The 24380-nt window shown below is 45.7% G+C and overlaps 1 protein-coding gene across 1 annotated transcript in view; it reads left to right on the forward strand.

The window, feature by feature from the left end:
- The window catches only part of LOC113419701 (uncharacterized), a 104819-nt gene that overhangs the window by 27664 nt on the left and 52775 nt on the right, over window positions 1-24380 (forward strand). Inside the window, 1 exon segment of the mRNA XM_087969546.1 lies at window positions 20316-24060. Within this exon segment, the coding sequence (XP_087825672.1) occupies window positions 20328-24060 (3733 nt within the window). The 5' untranslated portion in view covers window positions 20316-20327.

Consider the following 24380-nt stretch of genomic DNA (forward strand, 5'->3'; position numbering starts at 1 on the left):
TTTGAATCCCACCCCTGATCCCAGCCCTAGAAATTCTTGTCCAAGTTGACTACTTCCGCTCCTATCCAAGCCCAGGCATCTTATTGAGATCTGATGTCACAAACTTAGTGTTTCCACCTGGTATGGTTTAACCTAGAGCTAAACTATACACTGTTACAGTATATATTCCTTTAAAAAGATTAAAAGAAAATTCAGGCTTATAAACCCTTTTGTTAGTAAAGCATAAGGGGAGGGGAAAAAATAGCGCAGTCCCTGTCAACCAGCAATCTACCAAATGTCTATGGAGGTTCTCAATCATTCAGGTCATGATTGTACCAAAGATGTTTTTTTTCCAAAAGGCAGCTGGACTTTCTTGGTTTTCACCTTGAAAATGATTCACTGAAGAAGCTTCATGGATGAGAAGCAAAACATTTTCAAAATAAAAACCAAGAAAGTCCAGTTGCCTTCTGAAAAAAGTGTCGTACCTGATGAGTCTCGACTCTTGACGCATGCATCTTTTCTTTTATGTATACTGAGAGTATTTGCACCAAGACAAATTCCGTGTGTGTCCAATCACACTTGGCCAATAAAGTGTTCCAGTCTATTCTATTCTAAAAGCACCTTTGGGACCAATATGTCCAGGTTTGCATGTTCCAACAGTGTGGTTGCTTGAGGAAGCTAGGATGAAAACCACGAATGATGTAATTTTGTTGAAGGTTGATAGCAGATAACTGAGATGGTGAGCAACTAGGACCGTGAAGAATTCTACTTGTAATATTCTAAGGCCGAATGTCATTACAGCTGTTGGAGTTGAGGTCTCTCCTCCAGCCTGGAGAAACCTGCCCTTGATTTAGATCAGCATATTCAGGAAGAGAGACCGGAGAAAAGCCACAAAGCCCATCCTGCTCCACCCTGCTCAGCCCAGGCACTTCCATGCCCTGCTGGGTAAATGCCTATGGAGATTCTCAACGATCCAGATCATGGTTGCCCCAAAGATCCTTTTCAAGAGGCAACTGGACTTTCTTGGGGTTTTTTTTCCCTTGTAGAGGTTTTGTTTCTCCTTCAAGAAGCTTCTTCTTGGAAGAGAAGAACTGGAGAAACCTGTTGGATGAGAAGTAAAACGTTTTTTAAGGTAAATAACCCCAAGAGAGTCCAGTTGACTTTCAGAAAGCATCTTTGGGATGCCCTGCTGTGTAGGAGGATTGGAATTATGGGGCAACTATGGCCTCTTCAACCTTCTTTTCTAACACAAAGGCAAGATCTTAAAGAATCTTGGAACAAAGCAGATGGTGACATTTTCCTGCAGGCCTCCATCTCTGGTTCAGATGTCCCTGCGGAGAGCCAGGAAGAAGGCTGGGCTGAGAAGGGAAAAAACACACCATGATTTTCTGGGCATCTTCTTCTTCATAGGTAAACCTGAGGGTCGCCCAGGGTTGGGTGGTATGAAGAGGATATTCGGTGGAGGTTTGCGGGGGTTCAGGAGATGCTGCACAGTTTGGAGAACCCCCAAATCCCACTCCTGGCTGGCCCCGCCCACCCCTCCCTCCCTCCCTTCCCAGGAGTCCCCACATGGCCCGTTTTGGATCCCAGGTTAGTGCAGGGCATGTGTGGAAGCTTGGGGAAGATGAAAAACAGGCCTCCCGGAAGTTCAGAAAGGCCGGAAATGGGCCTGTTTCCAGCTTCCAGAAAGCCTCCGGAGCCCGGGAAGGGCAAAAACGCCCCCCCAACCCCCGATGTGGTGCAGGAGGCCGACTAGGCCACGCCCAGCATGGCCACGCCCAACCAGTAATCCCTTGCAGAGAACCGTTTGCTAAAATATTTGAAGCCCACCCTGATGCTATTCCAAGATTTTGCTAGGGAGATGATGATGATGTTGTAGCTACTGGAAGGATTTGTGAATATGTTTGATGGGAAACCATTTCCATTTCAAACCAAATGTCAAATAAATTTGCGGTTATATATACATAACCAGCAGAAAGAAAGAAAAGAAAAATAATAGTTTTCAAATATCCAGAACATAAAAAAAAATAGGGAGAAGCATTATGTAGAAAAATATGCTAAGTGGTTTCATGCTTATTAGTTAAAACTAACCTAAAATATAGGATTATAGAGCTCCCGAGGGGTGTGAGAGAAAAAATGAACTCTAGTAGCTGACATTTTTTAAAAAAATGAAATGTGTAAATCCTGAGGCAAAGCCATTCCCTACCCAAACAAGTTTATTATTTATATGTCATATTTCTTAGCTGCCCATCTCCCTCAATCCAATTGATCCTAATCATCCTTTGTCTAATGCTGTATACTACCACACGAAACTTAGCAATCATGTACTCTAGATTAGTTCAGGATTAATAACAGAAAGAAAGAATTGCCTGTACTGCTGATCATAATATCCTGTTTGACTAGCCAAGAGTGGAGCAAATAAAGCGATTTGGGATGTGTGTAAAACTGGCCACTCAAAAGAAGATGTTCAGTCGTTTCTACTTGTCCTGAGTCACACATACAAATAGTCCTTGATTTACAACAGTTTGTTTACTGACTGTTCAAAGTTGCAACAGCTCTGAAAATTGACGTATGATCATTTTTCCCATTTACAACCATTGCAGCACCCCCAAAATCCAGGTCAAAATCCGGATGTTTGGCAACTGACTCATATTTATGACGGTTGCAGTGTCCTAGGGCAGTGATGGCAAACCTTTTTGTTGTGGTGTGCCGAAAGCGCGTGCATGCCGGCACCCACAATGCAATGCACTGCCCCCCCCCACATGCACGCGCAACACCCCCACCCCGCCCCTTTACCTGCACTATGCATGCGCGCGCCTCCCAGCTGATTTTCAGCCCGTTTGAGGCCGTTTTCGCCCTCCTGGAGGCTCGAGGGAAGCCTCTGCAGCCTCGGGAGGCCGAAAAATGGGTCGTTTCGGCACTTCTGGTATTTCCAGAAGATCTGTTTTTCGGCCTCCCGAGGCTGCAGAGGCTTTCCTCGAGCCCCGGGAGGGCAAAAACGTCCTGAAACAAGCCAAAAGTCAGCTGGGAGGTGTGTGCATGTGCAGTGCAGGTAACTGTGACTGGGGCTTGCGTGCCTGCACAAATGGCTCTGCGTGCCACCTGTCACTTAATAACAACGGCGGCGAGAAAGGTCGTGGCAACATTCACTTAACAAACGTCTCCCGTGACAAGAGAAATAGTGGGGCTCGAGTATGGTCATAAGTCGAGGAACTACCTGTGCTTGTAAAGGGCTCTCAATCTTTGGCCTAACCAGCCTGGTATCCTCTTCTACTTTTTAAGGGATAGCTCCCCAAATAGACATTCAGATCTTCGTCCGAATTTAGCCCCGTAGAAAACTCTCCTATTTGGATCACCAGCTGTCTTTTCTCTGGTTCATCTCCGTCTTTTGCTTTCTGCAGCTTCTAATGTTGGACTAAGTATGATGAAACTTCCTGACAATGCTTTGTGTGTGTGTGTGTGTGTGTGTGTGTGTGTGTGTGTATGCACCCGCGTAGGGAACAACTTCTAATTAAACAGGACGTTTGCTTTTTTGCTTCACTTAGTCATTGGTGGGGGGTGTGTGTGAGTGTGTGTGTGTGTGTGTTTAGACTAAACCTTCAGAATTGCTCAATTTACCGACTTCCGCCGAGGCACAATGAAGAAGTCGTTCTTCTAGCAGCTCTCAGCAAACAGGCTTGGATTCCTTTAACTTCACAATCCTCCTGTTGTGGTCCAGGAAGCAGGGTGTGTGCGTGCGTGTGTGCGTGAAGAAAACCTACAGCAACAATGGCTTTGGGACATCCTGCTGGATCTTGACACGCAGGTTTGCTGCTGTTCTCCCTGCGGAATAGAGCTTTCTGATTAACCAGAAGCAGCTTGGTCGCTCCTTACGGCCTTCTCTTCTTTTCCCCAAGCAAGGAAGAGGATGGAAGAAGATCCCACCAAGGCAGGCCTGGTTTCCTAACCTGGGCTTTTAGGGGCTTCCAGAAGAGGCTGGGGCTGGGTGGGGTAGACCTCTTCTTCTTTGTGTGCATGGCATATGCGTGTTCCTGGATCAGAACAAATGGGATACAGAGGAAACAAGGAGAGAATGCGACGCTATCTCAAAAAGCTGAGAAAGGTAATGTGCCTTTTTTTTAATATGGAGACTTCACTCGGTCGAAAAACTTGTATTTTACAGGAGTTTTTAACTTGCTCACGTGGTCATCCGTGGAAGGTCGCTGTCCTTCTGGTGAAGCCTCCCCAGTCAGGGGCAGCACGAACTGGGTAATCCCCCAAGGATGGGTAACAATAACAAAGGAAGTCTAGGATCTTCATGGCTTTCCTATTTGGCTGTTGGTGCAGACACAAAGCCTTGTCTGGAAGGATCTTTGGCCGGCCCAGCAAAAGCCAGTCACAATTGAAAATAATGTGTCTACACCACTGAACAATGACTAACGGAATAGCCAAGTTGGAAGGGACCTTGGAGGTCTTCTAGTCCAACCCCCTTCTCAAGCAGGATACTGTATACTATTCAGGTCCAATGGTTTCCTTATCCCTTCTTGTAAATGTCCAGTGATGGAGCATCCCCACAATTCTGTCCCACCAATTAATTGTTTTCACTGTCAGGAAATTTCTCCTTGGTTCTAGGTTGGTTCTCTCTTTGATTGCTTTCCATCCATTGCTGCTGTTTCTGCCTTCAGAGAATAGATTGACACCCCCTTCTTTGTACCAACCCCTCGGATATTCGAGCACTCCCATCATGTCAGCCCTAAGTCCTTCTTTTCATTACACTAGTACGAACAAGGCCATTTTGCTCACAGAGAAATGCAGCTTCAGCTTGTTTAGGGACCTGCTCCTCAGACGAATGCCAATGAGCCAAACCCAAAATCAGTGTTGGTATACTATTTTTATTTTTTATTTTTTTAAGAAAGCGTAGAAAGGCCATCTCAGATAGTCTAAATCTTAGATGAGAGAACTAATTCTGTAACAGAAAAGTGTGTGGGTTTCCAGACCATACAACACTGAAGTGGTTCTTTGGTTCAGAAAGCAAGTCCCAGCCTTTGCCTTGGAGTGGACCACATCTTTTACCTTCAAAAGCTTTTGGGGACCACAACAATGTTCTGTTTGTGAATTGTCATCACCCCTGGAGGTGTATATGCAGTGGAACCTTGGGTCGCGAATGCTCCTGTTTGCGGCCAAATCGGGTGGCGAACAAAAAATCCACCCGATTTTTGAATCGGGTCACAATTCAAAAATCGGGTGATAAACAAAATTGATGTGGAAAGATTTACCCTTTGGCGCCATTTTTTTTTTATTGTGCATATGTGCAGTCGGTCGTGCTTCCGGACACGACCAAATCGAGTTGCGACCGGAGTCCAGGAACAGATTACAGTTGTGATCTGGACAGTGGTGGTATTCAATTTTTTTTACTACTGGTTCTGTGGGCATGGCTTGGTGGACATGGCAGGGGTAGGAAAGTGCAAAATCCCCATTCCTTTCCCACCCCACTAACCTGCTTTCCAGCTCTGTTCTCCTCTTATGCAGGGCAACCAAAGAAGACCCAGCCAATCAGCTGGGACTCAATGGGAGGCAGAGAAGAGATAGGGGCGGGGCCAGTCAGAGGTGGTATTTGCCGATTCTCTGAACTACTCAAAATTTCCGCTGCCGGTTGTCCAGAACTGGTCCGAACCTGCGGAATACCACCTCTGGACCCGAGGCTCCACTGTATACAGAAATGTATATAATTATATATTTGTTTCATTTGAGGGACAAAAATGGTGAAAACTTGTGAGAGTGCTTTAATCTTTTCCCTGGATCTGGCAAAGTTTTGGTGATGTTGCTTCTTGGGAGGGACAGATGGAGGGGACTACCTGAAGTCCCCGACTTAAGAACACAGTTGCATCCAAAATTTCCACTGCTAAGGGAGACAGTGGTGAGTTTTGCCCCCTTTCAGGACCTTTCTTGCCACCGTTGTTAAGTGAATCATGCAGCTGTTAAGTCAGTACCAGGGTCATGAGTTGAATCTGGCTTTCCCCGTTGACTCTGCTCGTCAGAAGGTCGCAAAAGTTGATTGTGTGATCCCGGGACATTGCAACCATCAAAGATGTGAGATAACAGATAAAATCAGAGTTGGAAGGGACCTTGTTGGTCATCTAGTCCAACCCCCTGCCCAGGCAGGAGACCCCACACCATTTCTGACAGATAGCAGTCCAATCTCTTCTTGAAAGTCTCAAGTGATGATGCTCCCTCAACTTCTAAGGAAGTTGAATCAGTTGCCAAGCATCTGGATTCTGATTACATGACCATGGGGATGCTGCAACAGTTCACATGTGTGGGTAAACGGTCATCCGTCATTTTGTCGAAGACGCACAGAACACTGTTACCTTCCTACCGAAGGGGTCCCCATTTTTCTACTTGCATTTCTTTACCTGCTTTTTGAACTGCTAGGCTGGCAGAAACTGGGACAAGTAACGGGAGCTCACTCCGTTATGCGGCGCTAGGGATTCAAACCGCTGACATGCCGACCTTTCGATCAACAAGCTCAGCATCTTAGTCACTGAGCCACTGCATCCCCTATGATTGATAAGCTATAGTTAAAAAATAATGGAATAACACAGTTGGAAGGGACCTTGTTTAGACCACTGAACAAGGACTAACAGAATAATAGAGTTGGAAGGGACCTGGGAGGTCTTCTAGTCCACCCCTCTGTTTTCCACATTTTAACATCTCTTTTTAGTAAACAACATGATTACAGGTTTCACATATACATACAAGTATGACCACAATTACATATTCAGTTTTTGTATTCAATTTTTTAACTTAACAATGCTTTTATACATTCTCTACTTTATTATATAATTCCAAATGCTTTTCTCATTATTTAATTCACATATATTAACTTCATAATTATTATACTTTAGTACTTTTAACTGTCACATTTGTATATTCCTCTTAAATTCTGATTACTAACACTCCTTCTATAAATTGGTTTCCCCCCCTAAAATATCAGTTTAAGTGCGCCACCTCTAAGTTACATATTCATTAATTATCTCCCCTTTTAAATCCCATTAAATGTTTAACATTTTATTACCTAAAACATTAAAATTAATAATCCCATTTAAAACTACATAACATATATAAATCAGATTCTGCATGGTTTCCCTTTCTAATTTCATAAGGTTTATCTACAATTTAAGAAAAAGGACATATTAATCTACTCATTTAATCCTAAACCCTGATGTTAATTCCATTTCAGATCTCCTCCTATATCATTTCATTTATTTCAGTATCTTTAAAATATTTCAGTATAGCCATATCCTTATGGCAAAACTGAGAGGACTCGGTCCAAACCTGGTGTCTTTCTCCTCCACTGATCGTTGTGTGGATATACCAGGGAGCCCTCTGATTTTATTTCTCCGTCCCTTAAGAAATCATTTAGGCTGCACAAGTCTTAAGCCCCAGGTTGCCCAAGGACCATCTTTGCAGAGAGCAAAATGGAACGTGGCCCTGTGTGAAGGAGAAGGAGAAAGTCCCCCAAATCCCTGTAGACCCTCTTCTGTTTTTGGACTTGTACTCCAGCAGTCCTCCATCTGACAATATCTACAGGCATTGCCCAAGACTCCCGTCAAGATGTGTGTGTCTGTGTGTGTGTGGGCGTGTGAGAGAACGCACCCACCCACTCATCCACGGGTGTAAAGCATGAACCCATTGGAGCTGTCAGTTAGGCAAGAAGGCTGCTTGCTTTCATAAGATCTCATCTTTCTGCAGCCGTTGAATGAACCTATCTCCTCCTTGAGCGCCAGGAAGAGACCCTTGGGGGACTCCAGTTCAGGGAAAAGTTTTTTAAAGCCCCCCCCCTTTTTTAAAAATCAGGAGATGGTTCTAAATGTGGTTTGTGGCTGAGTCTGAACTTCCATGTCTCTGTGGCCCCAACCGTGGGAATTCTCTTAGAAGTAAATTTCATGATTGCGGATCTAATCTTCTCCGTTCTTCTCTGATACAGTTGTCAGGGTTATTGTGGCCCCATCCCTCAGCCTCCCCCTAAACAGTTCCACGGAACTCAGCACAGCCCCAAATGGGAGCCTTCTCTTCCTTTGAACACTTCAGGGGGTGATGAAATAACCTGGCATAAGTCTATCCATGTTGTCTAGCCCAGGGGTCTTCAAACTTGGCAAGTTTAAGACTTGTGGACTTCAATTCCCAGAATTCCTTTTCCGCTCACGTTAGCTCAGGAATTCTGGGAGTTGAAGTCCCTACAAGTCTTAAACTTGCCAAGTTAGAAGACGCTTGGTCTAGAAAGAGTGTAGAAAGAGCAACAAAGATGATTAGGAGACTGGAGGCTAACCATGAACAGGTGCAGGAATTATTGTGGGTATGTCTAGTTCAGGGGTCTTCAAACTTGACAGCTTTAAGATTTGTGGACTTCAACTCCCAGAATTCCTCCTCCGGTCATGTTAGCTCAGGGATTCTGGGAGTTGAAGTCCACAAGTTTGAGGACCCTTGTTCTATAGCAGAGGTCTCCAAACTTGGCAACTTTAAGACTTGTTGACTTCAACTCCCAGAATTCCTCCTCCAGTCATGTTAGCTCAGGAATTCTGAGAGTTGAAGTCCACAAGTCTTAAACATGCCAAGTTTGAAGAGCCTTGGCCTAGCCTGACCGGAGGTGCATTATTATGCTTATGTTCCAACTTGAAGAATTATTGCGAAGGAAGGAAGGAAGGAAGGAAGGAAGGAAGGAAAGGAAGGAAAGGAAGGAAGGAAGGAAGGAAGGAAGGAAGGAAGGACAGATAGATTCCACCAATATGTCCAAAATAAGACCTGCCAGATGAGTCTTTGCAGACCAAACCCATCTCCAGCTGGGTGAATGGAGATCAAGAAGCATCAGGACAAGGGTCCCTGAAACAGATCGCTTCTCGGTCTCATGTCTCCCCATTGTGATTTTGGCAGGGAGTTTCCTTTGGACCTCTCATCTATTGCATGCCCAAGTGATTTCTCTGACTGTAGACTTGACTGAGTCACCCAGGCCCTAGTCATCTCACGACTGGACTATTGCAATGCTTTGTACATAAGGCTACCCTTGAAGAGCATTCAGAAACTACAGCTGGTGCAGCGTGTGGCAGCACAGGTAGTGCTTGGGGGGGGCCCAAGAATGGCCCATGCAGCGCCACTGTTCCACGAGTTGCCAATCCCAAAGGTGCTTTTTTTTTCCCAAGAGGCAGCTGGGCTTTCTGGTTTTTCTTTGAAGACGTTTCACTTCTCATCCAAGAAGCTTCTTCAGCTCCGATTGGATGGTGGGGAATGGAAGGATTTATACTCCTTGCAGACAGCTGGTCATTTGCATTATTTTTAGAGAGTCGTTGGGGCCGCTTGGAGGTTTATCTGTGTCCTCAGGGTCTCACCTGAGTGGTGCAAATGGGTGCGGAGCCTTCTTGGAACTGCGGAAAGGACTGTGTTGTAGACTGGAGATATATGATGTTGTATCCCTCCCCCTCTGATGAGAGGGGGCTGTTTAGCTTTGACCTAAATGGCCTCTTTGACCCCTCTTTCAAACCAGAGGCCCTCTCTGTCCAAAATGTGGACTTTTGCTATCTTCAAAAGAGTGGCCTTTGTCTTTTAAATGAAGATGGATAGCTGAATCTAGTCCTGGTGGGTTTGTTCTCCTATGTCCAGTTGCCTCTTGAAAAAGCACTTTTGGGACAGCCATGACCTGGTTGACTGGGAATCTCCATAGACATTGGCTGCCAGTCTGCTTCCGGGTACAATTCAAGTTGGTGGTAATCACCTCTAAAGCCCTTCATGGCATGGGTCCAGGCTACTTGATGGAGCACCTTATCCCACTGGGATTGGCCTGTCCCACCCATGTGGAGCAGAGGAAGCATGCCGAGGGCCCCATCAGTTTGAGTATTCTGGTGGGCGGGGTCCAGGGAAGAGCCTTCTCTGCCTTGCACCTTCCGTCTGGAACATCTTGCCAACCCCCCTCCCCATTGAGGTTGGCCCCAACCTTCCTGACCTTTTGTGAGAGCCTAAAGATCTGACTCTGCCAGTTAGCTTCAGGCTCCAAGAGGGGAGCATCACAATGGAGGTGGTTGATCAATTAACAACAGATCCCACCTCTGCCCCGCCCCCCATCCTGCTTCCCTCCTAAGGTAAAGGTAAAGGTTCCCCTCGCACATACGTGCTAGTCATTTCTGGCTCTAGGGGGCGGTGCTCATCGCGGTTACAAAGCCGAAGAGCCAGCGCTGTCCAAAGATGTCTCCATGGTCATGTGGCCGGCATGACGAAATGCCCGAAAGCGTACGGAACCCTACTACCTTCCCACCAAATTGGTCACTATTTTTCTACTTTCATTTTTACATGTTTTTGAACTGCTAGGTTGGCAGAAGCTGGGACAAGTAACGGGAGCTCGCTCCATTACGCGGCGCTAAGGATTTGAACCGCCGAACTGTCGACCTTTCTGATCGACAAGTTCAGCATCTTAGCCACTGAGCCACCGCTTCCATCCTACCCATCTTTTAATTGGGCCACTGGATTTGGCTTTATTTATGCTTTTATCTCTGTAGTATTTTTTTTTTTTTAATGATTGAAAGCTGTCCAGAGTTAGTTACCCTGAGGTAAGATGGGCAGCCAATACATATTATAAGTATAATCAATAAATAAATTGAAAAAAAGAATTGACAACTGGTTGACTTTTGCAGACGCCTTCTTCCCAAGGGACTCGGATCCTGGGTAATCAGCCTTCACACAAATCCAGCCAGTTGCCTGGGTGTCTACAAGGGGTATCAAAACAACAACAACAACACAACACCTCCAAATGGGCACAACCAGGCAACTGTGCCCATAAAAAGGGAGCAAGATTTTGATCGGTTGGCCACCGTGGCCATCTTGATCTTGGTAGAACCCCACACAGATATTCCTGCCTTTTCAGAAAAAGCAGAAGGCTGGTTAGCAAAAATAGCAGGCCCACTAAGGAACGGAGGAGAATGACAAAGCCTCCCTTGGCAGGAAACAAATGTTTTAACCACGGGTTTCCTCAACTCTCTTTCCTCCATAACTTTTCCCTAATACGCAGCTTTTTTCTGCTGACATTTCTGTATTTTGGCTTCAGGAGGCCATACATCTCCCATCCTTCCTCAGCTCTCCTTTAAAGAGCTCCACTCTAAATGGAAGCCATTGGCTTGACTGGCATTCAGATACCGAGGACCAGCCAGGAATTAATGCATAAAATAAACTAATCAAGGAGAGAAGCAACTTAGAACTAAGGAGAAACTTCCTAACAGTGAGGACCATTGACCAGTGGAATAGCTTGCCTTCAGAAGTTGTGGATGCTTCATCCCTGGAGGTTTTTAAGAAGAGATTGGACAACCATCTGTCTGGATTGATGTAGGATCTCCTCAGGGGTGGGATTCAAATTTCTTAACCGGTTCTGTGGGCGTGGCCTAATTTGTGGGTGTGGCTTGGTGGTCATGTGGTTGAATGGGCATGGCTTGTTGACTGGGCGTGGCTTGGTGGTCACGTGACTGGCTGGGCATTGCTTGTATGTAAATATTGTAAATATTTATATAAATATTGAATTTTTTACTAGAAAAAGAGCAACTTTTACCCAAAATCAGGCAAAGCAGGCAGGCAGATTAATTGCTTCCAGAATCACAGATTCACTCAGAGATCTACCATTCTGCAAACTGCTACCTGAGCCTGCACTGAAAAATAGAAGCTGGGAAGGTTTGGCTTTGCTTTTAGATTAGCTAGAAAGCAAGAAATCCAATGATTTCCTGCTTTCTAGCTAATCTAAATCTCCTAGCACAGCTGATATTTGGAACAGCTAATGGTGGTAGTGGGGAAGGTAAAATAGCAACTTAGCAGACAAGTTGGGTGGCGCGCATGCCAGGTAAGGAGTGACTGGGAAGGAGCGGAGGGGCAGGGCCAGCCAATGATGAGATTTGCCGGTTCTCCAAATGGCACAGAATTGTAACAACCAGTTCTATAGAACCGGTGCAACCAGGTATCTCCTGCTTGAGCAGGGTGCTGGACTAGAAGACCTCCAAGGTCCCTTCCAAGCTCTATTCTGATTGAATAATAATAATAATGCACAGTATGGAAAAGGTGCACCTAGAGAATTTTTCTCCACTGTCAGGTCATTTGGATCTGGAATTACCTGTTGACATGTCCTGCAAAGGAGGTTCAGGAACCAGTAAAAGGAAGAAGTGCTTTAGCAGCATCTTGGGTGTTTCTTCACCACACCTTGTTCTCAGCATGTTGAGGTCAGCAGAAACTGATATCAGTCTGTTGGGAGATGGACCTGGTGGTTATGGTGCTGTTGAGAGCTGGTGTTGTAGATGTGACCTTAAGGACGTATGGAATTCATTGACACCAGATGTGGTGATGGCCACCAGTGTAGATTGGTGCTCCAGGATCTTTGAAAAATAGGGCTCAATGGTTCTGAGATCGCATCTGCCAGCTCCTTCAGAACTCTGGGATATCATCCATCAGGTCCCAGTGATTTGAATTCATCTAGAGGGGACAGGTGTTCTCTTACTTTTTCCTTGTTTCTTTTAATTTGTATTCCTAGTCTGTCTTTTACAGTTATGTTTTTGGTAAGCTGGGCTATGTTATCTTTTTGGGTGAAGACAGATGCAAAGAATGAATTAAGCAACTCTGCTTTCTCTCTACTGCCTGTTACTTCCTTGCCAACTTCTCTCATTAGTGCACCAATTGGTTCCTTGAATTTTTTCTTGTTTTTATATGTTGAAAGCAACTTTTTTTTTAGTATTCTTGACATTTGTTGCAAATCTTACTTCATTATGAGCCTTAACTTTTCTGACTTCCATCTTTGCAAGTTCAGGCTATTTGTTAGTATTTTGCCTTAGTTCTTTCTTTCTTTCTTTCTTTCTTTCTTTCTTTCTTTCTTTCTTTCTTTCTTTCTTTCTTTCTTTCTTTCTTTCTTTCTTTCTTTCTTTCTTTCTTTCTTTCTTTCTTTCTTTCTTTCTTCTTATGCTTTTTTGTTTCGTCAGGTTATCAGAGAGCTCTTTGTGTAACCATACTGGTTTCTTCTTGGATTTCTTGTTTTTCTTCTTCCGTGGTGTTGAGATGACTGAGCTTTATAATCATATTTTTCAGAGTTCCCCAAACTTCTTGAGTTGTTTTACTCTTTAAGATCTTCATCCATCAAATCTTTCCCAAGCTGTCTCTAGGTTTGTTTTAAAAAATCAGCCTTTAAAAAATCTAAGACACTGGCTTGATTATGTTCTATTGTTTATATTTGCTTTCAGCCTGTTTGAGGCCTTTTTCGGCCTCCCAGAGGCTCGAGGGAAGCCTTTGCAGCCTTTGGAGGCTGAAAAATGGGCCCGTTTTGTCACTTCCAGCATGCACGGGGCAGTTTAGGGGGTGTTGAGCGCTCATGCGTGGGGGGAGGCATTGCATTGTGGGTGTCAGCATGCACGCGTTTTTGGCACACCACAACAAAAGGATTCGCCATCAGTGATATACCAGATGGAAACAAATCAAGGAGAGAAGCAAATTAGAGCAAAGGAGAAATTTCCTGGCTGTTAGAACAATTAAATCAGGCTTCCTTCAGAAGTTGTGGTTGCTCTGTCACTGGAGGTTTTTAAGAAGAAGATTGGACTGGAACGATATAGATTTTCCTGCTTGAGTAGGAGCAGTGGTGGGATTCAATTTTTTTTTACTACCGGTTCTGTGGGCGTGGCTTGGTGGGCATGGTGTGGCTTGGTGGGCGTGGCTTGATGGGCATGGTATGGCTTGGTGGGCGTGGTATGGCTTGGTGGGCGTGGCTTGGTTTGGTGGGCATGGCTTGGTGGGCATAGTGTGGCTTGGTTGGCTTGGCTTGGTGGGCATGGTGTGGCTTGGTGGGCGTGGCTTGGCTTGGTGGGTGTGGCTTGGTGGGCGTGGCTTGGCTTGGTGGGCATGGCTTGGTGGGTGTGGTGTGGCTTGGCGGGCGTGGCTTGGTGGGCGTGGCTTGGCTTGGTGGGCATGGCTTGATAGGCATGGCAGGGGAAGGATACTTCAAAATCCCCATTCCCTCCCCACCCCACTTACCTGCTTTCCAGCTCCGTTCTCCTGTGCAGGGCAACCAAAGGAGACCCAGCCCATCAGCTGGGAGGCAGAGAAGAGATGGGGGCGGAGCTAGTGGTGGGATTCAGATTTTTTTACTACCAGTTCTGTGGGTGTGGTTTGGTGGGCGTGGCTTGGTGGGCGTGGCTTGGTGGGCATGGCAGGGGAAGGATACTGCAAAATCCCCAGTCCCTCCCCACCCCACTAACCTGCTTTCCAGCTCCGTTCTCCTGTGCAGGGCAACCAAAGAAGACCCAGCCGATCAGCTGGGGCTCAGGAGGCAGAGCATAGATGGGGGTGGGGCCAGTCAGAGGTGGGATTCCAAACTATTCAAAATTTCTGCTACCGGTTCTCTGAACTACTCAAAACATCCTCTACCGGTTCTCCAGAACTGGTCAGAACCTGCTGAAGGTTCTGGACCCTCTGAGTAGGAGGGAGGATTAGAAGACTTACAAGATCCCTTCCAACTCTGTTATTCTGTTCACCCATCCATCTCTTGTCTTTCTCCTGCATTGTAGTTTTTCAGTGTTGCAGGCGCATTCTCAACATGGCAAAGAGCTAGAGATCTGCAGAGTCAACTCTTCAGGAAACGCTGGGAAAACGTTGAACGTGTCAAAATGCTCTTACAGGGGAATCCTCTCTGAGCTTGGTTGCTTGCATGAAAGCTTTCTCTTATCCAACTGGGTAGCATCTTGCCACTCGCTTGGAAACATCTCCAAGCAAGCAAGCAAGCTCAGAGAACACCAAGGAGTCCATAGATGAACCCTGAGATCCATAGTATTCTCTTCCATTGGCTCCTTCAGGGTCTTGTTTTTCATGTAGAACAGTAGATGAAGGCCGTAAGTCAAAGGGTGTTGTTGTGGCTTGTATAGTGGACAATTGCTACGATGACGGAACATCCAGTCGACGCACTCTTGCTGTGAAGCAATCTGAGATTACTCACGTAGGGTCTCATCTGAATTGTTATGGTTTAGTTCCCCAAATTTGGCAAAACCCGTACATATTTTACTTTAGAAAAGCTATTTGTGGAAGAGTAATAGTCCACTTTCGCCTACCAAGCTACTCAGCATCAAGGAAAGAATGACTGGTTTTTCTAAAAATGTCCTGTAAGAATTATATACAGATGAGACCAAGTAAAAAGCTAAGGTGATTCAATTCAGTGTGAACTGAGTGTCTGGTTTTAATTACTTTAACCACATTTTAACCACTTACCAGTTCTCATGCAAAGGACAGATGGAGGTGGGTTTAAATATTGTACCTTATGGTTCTCGATGAATGTATCTTTTCTTTTTATGTACACTGAGAGCACATGCACCAAGATGAATTCCTTGTGTGTCTAATCACACTTGGCCAGTGAAGAATTCATTCATTCATTCATTCATTCATTCAAATCTTCCTTCTTGCTTTTGGGAAGCTGCATGGATTACATGCAGGCCAAAACATCAGGCCAATATCAACAGTAAGAGCTACCAGGAAGAATAGACCCGTGAGGCTGGAGGGCTAAAGATAGGATGCTTGAGCAGGGGTTGGACTAGAAGACCACCACAGGTCCCCTCCAACTCTGATATTCTTTTATTCTGCTGTTCTGTTAAGGAGAGCATCTTGCCCAAGAGAGCTTCACAGCCTGACTTTACCACTGATGTCCCCCCCCCACCACTTTTTTTTGGTCTCTCCACAAGTCTAGCTGGAGGTTGTATCTTTGATTCTGAGATGCCCATGAACATTCATGAAGAACAATTCAGACATACTTGAAGTCAGGGGTGGGATGCTACTGGTTCTGCCCAGCTCTATAGAACCGGTAGCTCTGAAGAGCAGCAGACACCGAACCAGTTCTGTGTTTGCTGGTGTTTGGCCCGCCCACCCGCCCACCCGCCCACCCGCCCAGGCTCTTACTTGTCCTTATTTCCTGCTTTTTCAACCTCAGCTGCTTTGCGCGGCACAACTGAGGTTGAAAAAGCAGGAAAGAAGAGGAGTTTGAAACGCTGTGCACCTGCACACAGTGCTTTTCAGCTGTCTGGGCAGCACAGTCAGGGGTGGGATTCCACCGGTTCGCACCTATTCACTAGAACCGGTTGTTAACATTCTAAGCAGTTCGGAGAACCGGTTGTTGGAAGAAATTACTGGCCTAATCCTGTAAGGAAGGCAGGAAGGAAACATTCTGGTGTTGCTTACAGAAACTGCCTCTCCGTTAACCCTTATCACATTCTTGGCAGGACTAGACTTCCTGTCTCTGGAACGTCTCTGGAGTTATTTTCCCCTCCTTTGCTGGTACTTTGCTTGTGTGGAGTGACCATTCAAAGTTACAATGGCACTGAAAAAGTGACTTACGACCGTTTTTCACACTTACGACTGTTGCAGCATCCCCCCAGTCATGAGAGGCCAGGCGAGGAGATGCGTGCCTCAATGTGAGGGATATTGAGTTGGCCACACCCAGCCAATAACATGACCACCAAGCCATGTCCACCCACTAAGCCACACCCACAGAACCGGTTGTTAAAAAAATTGAATCCCACCCCTGGGCACAACTAATTTTTTTTACACCTGCGCACGCAAAACGTAGTCACCGAACCAGTAGTTACCCCTGCTTGAAGTGCTGCTTCTTAGATGAAAGATCACTTCACAAAGTCCATTTATCCAACAGGCAAAGTCTGTAGAAGGCTGTTCAAAAGGCATTGATACCTTGTGTGTGTGTGTGAGAGAGAGAGAGAGAGAGAGTATGTGTGTGTGTGTGTGTGTGTGTGTATGTATGTATGTATGTATGTATGTATGTATGTATGGTATTCAGCTTTGTTGGGTATTTTTCACGTCATTATAGTTGTGCTTTTAAAGTTGTAGCAGCGTTTGGCAGAATCTCATCTGCCATCATCAGGCTTCTGTATAGTGTTCGTCTGTGAGTCAGACAGAAACGGCTGTGAAAGTCTGACTCACAGACGAACACTATACAGAAGCCTGATGATGGCAGATGAGATTCTGCCAAACGCTGCTACAACTTTAAAAGCACAACTATAATGACGTGGGAAAATACCCAACAAAGCTGAATACCATACATGTAAGTACCGCGAAAACTTAAGAAAACATATATATATGTCTTGTGTGTTTCTGTACAGACTTAATTTCCCCATAAGGGAGAGTAAACAAAAAATAAACATTGAACCCCAATCCAGAGGCTGCACAGCCATCTGTCCAGCATGCTTTTAAACTGGACTTCAACTTCCAGCCTCCCATGGATGGCTGGGGAATCCTGGGAGTTGAAGTCCACAAGTCTTAAAGTTGCCACGGTTGGACACCCTTGGGTTAAAGGGAAGGGAAGCATTCTGGTTCGTGCTGCAGTGATGCCACAGGTGTCATGATGTCCTCAGGCAAATGATACAAAATTAGATAAGGTGGTTTTCCATCTGGAAGCAGCTGACACTTAGCCGACTTCAATCGAATGTTCAGAACGCTGTTCATTCCTTAGGAAAGATCTTCCTTTCTGAAGGAAGCAGAAGAGCAGCGTAATGGAAGGGACCTTGGAGGTCTTCTAGTCCAACCCCGTGCTCAAGCAGAAGATCCTAACACTTCCAAGAAGGCTCTGCACCCATTTGCACCACTCAGGTGACCCTGAGGACACAGATAAAACTCCAAGTGGCCTCAAGGACTCTCTAAAAAGAATGCAAATGACCAGCTATCTGCAAGGAGTATAAATCCTTCCATTCCCCACCATCCAGTCAGAGCTGAAGGAGCTTCTTAGATGAGAAGGGAAACGTCTTCAAAGAAAAAACAAGAAAGTCCAGTTGCCTTTGTAAAAAAGCACCTTTGGGACAACCATGACCCGAATGACTGAGAATCTCCATAGAAGGAGATTCTATTTCACCCCAAAACACTTTAGTAAATTTAAATCTCTCAATGGGACGTCAAATAGCCTATCCTCAGTACCTCAGGTGACTTCTTCTCAAAGCCAAAGCAGCACATCTAAGTAGAACAGGGGTGTCAAACTCAAGGCCCGAGGGCCGGATCCAGCCCACGGGGTGCATAGATCTGGCCTGCAGGGCTGGCCTGGAAACAGCGAAGGACCGGCCCACGGTGCCTCTGCCAGCAAAAACGGAGCTCCATTCTCTCTAGCAGAGGGTTGCAGGAGGCCGTCGCAGCCTAAAACAGAGCTCGGGAGCCCGTTTTCACTGGCCACCACAGGCTCCCCTAACATGAGTAACATGAGTAACCCAACCCTAATGTGGCCCTCAGTGAAATCAAGTTTGACGCCCCTGAAGTAGAAGAAAGCTAACACTTCTGAGGAAAAAATACAACAACAACAACAAAAAACCAGGGTCTATTTTAGCCAGGAAGTGAGAGGACCAGAAATGGTGCCGCCTTCTGGTTAGGAGGCACTTCCTTTACATGCCAATCATAACTACCACTTCCATCTCCAGTGGGCATTTATCTGTGCCCTGCTGTTGCTTCCTTCTTCAGAAGCCTCAGGAGAAGTGAAAGTGCTGCATTTTTTTTTCCTTCTACAGTATGTGGTGGGCAGGGAGGTGTCAATACAAGACCTCCAGAAACTCCTTTGGGCTTTTTTTTTCTTGCCTCATCTCAACCACGGCGTGAGGCCCAAATAGATTTCCCCTGAAAAAGTTTCTGGGTGGAGGACAAAACTATGCATGGAGCCAAGGGATGGACAAAAAGACAGAGAGGAAAGGGAGCATTTCCATGCAAAGAAGTAGCCACTCAGTGAATCTGATGCAATAAGAGTTTCAACAAACGTGATTGGTTAGAAAAGATTCCACCCACCAAGAATCTTTCTGATTCTTTTTTTTTTTTTAATTTTAAATCCATGCAATCAAAATGTGATGCAACAGTGATCTGAATGGCAGGGAAATAAGGAAGAAGAGCAAATATCTCTCTCCCCCCCCTCGCTTCTCTGCCCTACTTCTAACTAAGGATGAAATCCCATTTCAGTCATGGCTAAAGCATTAGGGCAGGATATGCTAGGGCAAGTGGGAGAAGGGTGTTCAAAACATCAACATTTTACCTTTTTAATTTTGAAGATTTATAAGGGCCCAAAGTTCTGGGCAGTGAAAGTATAAGAAACAAATAATAACATTCCCCCATCAAAAACATGGATGGATGGATGGATGGATGGATGGATGGATGGATGGATGGATGGGTAGGTAGGTAGGTAGGTAGGTAGATAATAGATAGATAGATAGATAGATAGATAGATAGATAGATAGATAGATAGATAGATAAGATAGTTGACAAACAGATTAGGTTGGTAGGTAGGTAGGTAGGTAGCAAGTAGAGGTGGTATTCAGCAGGTTCTGACCAGTTCTGGAGAACCAGTACCGGAAATTTTGAGTAGTTTGGAGAACCAGCAAATACCACCTCTGACTGGAGATTTTATAATATCCTTCCCCTGCCACACCCACCAAGCCACGCCCACCGAACCTGTAGTAAAAAAAATTGTATCCCACCGTAGGTAGGTAGGTAGAGGTTAGATAGATAGATCGATGATAGACAGATAAGATAGATGACAGACAGATAAAATAGTTGACAGATTAGATAGATAGATTAGATATAAATAGATGATAGATAGATAGATAGATAGATAGATAGATAGATAGATAGATAGATAGATAGATAGATAGATGACAGACAGATTAGGTAGACAGACAGACAATAGATAGCTAGGTAAATGGATGGGTGAGTGGATGGTAGATAGATAATGGTACACACAGCCATTCCTTCTTCGGCTTCTCCCAAAACTCACAATTTTGAGAAGTAGATTGGGCTAAGGGACCGGCCACAGGTTTCCATGTCTGAATGCAGCTTTGGTCGTGTGTCTGCTCTTAAACTACTATGTCATATTGGCTCTCAGTGGGCCACCCTTGTCACTGTTCCTAATGTCATCAGGGCTTCTTTGTCCCTCCCAGCACAGCAATTAATCTCCCACGTGCGTGTTTCATCTCTGTGTGTGGGCATGTGTGAAATGAACGTAGCTTTGATTGTTGAAACAAGATTAAGGGAAGAGACATAAGTATCCTCTGAATTCGTGTAAGTTTGGTGTAGGGGGTGGTGGAAAGATCTATGGAATTGAGCATGGGATTCCAGGTCATGCGAATGTTGAATAGAAGTACGTGAGCGTTGCATTCTGTATACCTTCATCATCTTTGCCCATCCTTCTCCTCTTGCTGTTCTCTCATTCATATTGATTAGCTATGTTTTCGTCCTTCCCACAATAACACCCGCAGGCAATATGCATGTACAGCTCAATCGTGTCGTAATTGTAACCGCTGCTTTATTTTTCTTCTCTCTCTCTCTCTCTCTCTCTTTAGGAAGCTTCACTGATGGAGTCTGAGCCAATCCAAGAGAGAGATCCTTTCCCGCGGACAACCCATAGAACACATGAAGCCAGCAATCCTTCCTCAGCCAGAAAGTACCATGATGTCACAGAGGCTTTCGTCATGAGCCAAGTTCCTGGAAGTGAGGAGGTGGAAGAGAAGGAGGATCCGTCTCTTTCCCATGATCTGGCACTTCTCCTTGTTATGAAAGAACACATGTGGGATGGAACTTTTAACTCGGCGGAGGAGAAGGATGCTTCCCAAGATCTGGAAAGAAAGCCAAGAGAGGTAGAGAACTGGGAAGAATTTTCGGATGGAAAACAGGATCTCAACAGAGGACAGCTCAGCTTGAAGGAAAGCCAGGCATCTTCCTTAAATTCCTTTGATGGGGAATTTGCAAGTTATTCTTCAACCAGTTGCCAATCTGTCTTTCTGGATACAATCAGCCCTGTTTTTTCCCCTCCCAGAAAGGTCAGTGCAGGGCAAATGGAGAGCCATGTCCGTGATGGTAGCTTTGGCCAACCTCCAAGTTTGCGTGACACACACTCTCAGACACGGCATGAGAAATCAGCAATGACCAACGCTCTTCCTTGTCAAGAAGACTCCACCAATGAATCTCCTTTGGTGATTCATGATATTTCAAATTGCCATGAAAGTGCTGATTTTTCCAAATCCTGGTCAGATGAAGAGCATTCGTGGCAACGAGAGACACGGCACACGGAGGACCAGAGCCTTGATGAAGAAACGGACGTTGCAACAAGGATCAATGAAATCTCCTCTAAAAGAGAACAAGCGAGTAAAAGATTCAGCAATCCTTCTTCGGAAGAGGATGAGTTCAATTTAGATGAGGTTCGAAGAAAGGGAGGCAACGTTTTATTCCAGGTATCTTCCAAAGAAGGGGAGGAACATTCAGATGTTGAGGAGGAAATAGGAGATTCGGAGGAAAATGTTCTCAGCTGCCTTGTTCTCCAGCTCCAGGAAGAGGAAGAGAATGATATCAGAGTAAGCGACCCTTTTTTACTAAAGAAAAACATCCAAACCAATGATAATATAAGCAACGTGAATTGTGAGGAATCAGAGTCAGACCAAAAACAGCTGTCAACCACAAGGAAGCCAGAATTTACAGAATCGGGGCCTCTGGAGTTGGCAGGCCGCGAGGAAGAGGGAAGGAAGGATTTGAATGAGAAAGCAGCAAAGAGCAAATCCAAGACAAATCTGGAGGAAGTGCAGTTGCCACACAATGACCACGAAGAACAAGAATGGGCTGTGCAAGCAACAATAGATTCCATGCCTATCAGATCGGGCCAGGGCACATTTGATTCTTTGGAAAACAGTTTGGCTCTTTCTGGTTTAAACGATAACAGTTCTGAAGAATTTGCTTTCCCTTTGAAGGAGGTGTCCTCACCAGATCACTCTCCAACGTCGGGTTCTGTGTGGCCTGAGCCTTGTGTCCAAACACTCCCTATTCCATTCCCTGGAATGACCCCTGAAGGTTTTCAGCCAGGTAGTGGAAGCCCAAGAACACAGTCTGCCCTATATCACAACTCTGGACAAGTGGAACACTCCGGCATCTATGACGAAGCAAACACAACGTCCTGTTGTGATCAAGAGAGTGCACAACCCACCGTGCGTGTTGGAAAAGAAGATGTTGCAAAAGAGGATGTTGGAAAAGAGGAAAATGTAAGCAGCGCTGATGGTGAACAAATAACACAGTTGTTTGCAGATGTAGCATTAGGCAACGACTCCCAAGATCTCCACGGCTCTCAAGTTGTGGGCTGTTCTTCTGGTGCTGAAAACAATCCCGTCCCATCTTTGAGGACTATAATCACCACTCTCCTGCAAGAAGATCCTAGCAAGGGAGCCACGGATGGGACTGCCACTTGTGCAGGAGAGGGATCAGTTTTATATTTCTCCAGCCAACTGGACAGAGAGATAGGTGACGAAGCTTCAGCACCGGACAGTGATGGAGATGGTCATCTTCCCGCTTTGAGTGAGGACTTTGTCGAAGGCGCTCAGAGTTCTACCTCCAAAGCCCCCCCAAATCCATCTCTAGAAGAAGGCCTGTCCAATATTGCCAAAGAGATGATAAAGTTAAGTCTCTCTTCCTGGGAAGACAACGTGAAGTCCCATCAACAACTGAAACCAACAATTCAGAATGCTGTGTTGTCCGGGAAGGAAGCAGCAGCAGACACACATTGCACGGAAGAAGATATCTTAACCAGTGAGTCACCGTGTTTTTCAGTACTTGGTAAAGAGGGAACAGAATGTGACTATAATGCTGACAGCCTCTCATCTTCCAGGACTCTTTTTGCAATTACCACCGATGCAGCTCAGCTAACCCAACCTTTGGCCTCAGTTCTAGTGGGAGACCCTGAGCTGAATTTGGTCCTCGAATCTGCTTCTCTTTTATCCTCTATGCAGCCTCTCCAGTTTGTAATCCCTCCACCCGAGGCAAATTTTAATGCCCAGCCAACTCCCACAGGCCTTAATCCTGACCGACTCCTAGAACAACGGGCTTCTTCCTGCCAGGTTAATCCATTAGCCCCAAAATCTTCCGCCAATGAGACTGTTTTGGAGCATTCGCCCTTAGGCCCTGAAACCAGATCATCTGAGCAGCTTTCCACCTCTGAAAGCGACTTGGATCAGTGTTGCCAAGTTCCACGTTCCGTACACAACTTTAAGCAGCCTGTACTTGTGTCACGCCGTGCCAGTTTACCCATTGTGTCTAGGCGTTCTGGGTTTCCTTCACTTGCTAGCAATGCAGCTTCCCAGCGGACTAACTCTAAACAGATCACACAGTCTGTAGCTGCTGGACCAGGCCACAACTTCCCGGCACAACCTCCATACATCACTGTTAGCAGAGGTTCTCACAGTTCCCGATCAGATTCCAATTCCAGGAAGCATCTCCTAGTCAGGGGCAACCCCTCTACACAGCATAGGACCGAGGCTTCAGAAAACAGCCCCCATGCCTTCCGTACAGGAAGTGAAGAACCGACACATCTTAGCCCACCGGTTGGCCGTCACGCCTGTTGGGACTCATCCTCTATTTGCAAAAGAGGTGACCTTGTCCTGGACAATAAAATGGAAGAGATCTCTGGTCTTCCATTGGCCACATGCCCTGAGTTGGGTCTTTCTTTGTCGGACTTGCAAGGTGAATTTTTAGGAAATGGTGCCACGGGGGCAGATTCTTTTCTCAGTGTTCCTGAAAGGATATCCAAGTTTGAAGATATGCCTGATGGGAGGTCTTCTCACTATACGTTCCATCCCTTGGGAGATCGTGAGAATCTGTGTGAAACCAAGTCCAGAAATGTAAGGCAGCCTCCTTCTCTTTTAGCGTTCACTAACCCAATCCACTTTCTCCAGCTCGGACCTCCCTCGCCGTCAAGTGATCCATACCCAGGGGTGCATCAAGAACCACCATGGCCAGAGCAACAGGCCAGGAATTCGGGTGACCCAGTTGCCTCTCTTTCTGAAGGCCCAGGAAGGTTGAGAAAAGTCTTTGAAAAATCAGCGGGGGAACCCATTTGCTTGGCAGTCCATAGAAAAGGCCTGGAAGGCAGACATCCGCGCCTGGAGAAGTCCTCCAGCTGTCCAGACAAAAACACCATCGGGTTGGGCACCAAAGAATCCACTTTTGGCACAAAGAAACAAGAGGCGGGAGCCAAGCAGCGAGCAAAAAGCAAAGATTGGCATCGACACGGCTTAAGAAAGATTTCGATACCGACCGACGGTGCCGTAGGTGAGCATTCTTTCCCATCCCTGTTCCCAAAGTTGCAGGGGAAAAAAGCAAGTGCCATAGAGCAGGGGTGTCAAACTCACAGTCCACGGGCCAGGTGCGTCATACACCCGGTCTAGTGAAGGGGGAAAATGTCACATGACAATGATGTGACAAAGTGGGTTTTGACACCCCTGCCATAGAGGAACTAGGAGGCCAAACTTCCTTCTATAACTCTTCTAGTAGAACTACTCAGTTTAGTAATTACAGGTAGCCCTTGTCTTACAACCGTTCATTTAGTGACGGTTTGAAGTTACAACATCATTGAAAAAAGTGGATTATGG

Source organism: Notechis scutatus, chromosome 6, assembly GCF_049901735.1.
Source record: "Notechis scutatus isolate UNSWTSFEM ecotype Mainland chromosome 6, rNotScu1.2, whole genome shotgun sequence".
In the NCBI taxonomy this organism is placed as follows: domain Eukaryota; kingdom Metazoa; phylum Chordata; class Lepidosauria; order Squamata; family Elapidae; genus Notechis; species Notechis scutatus.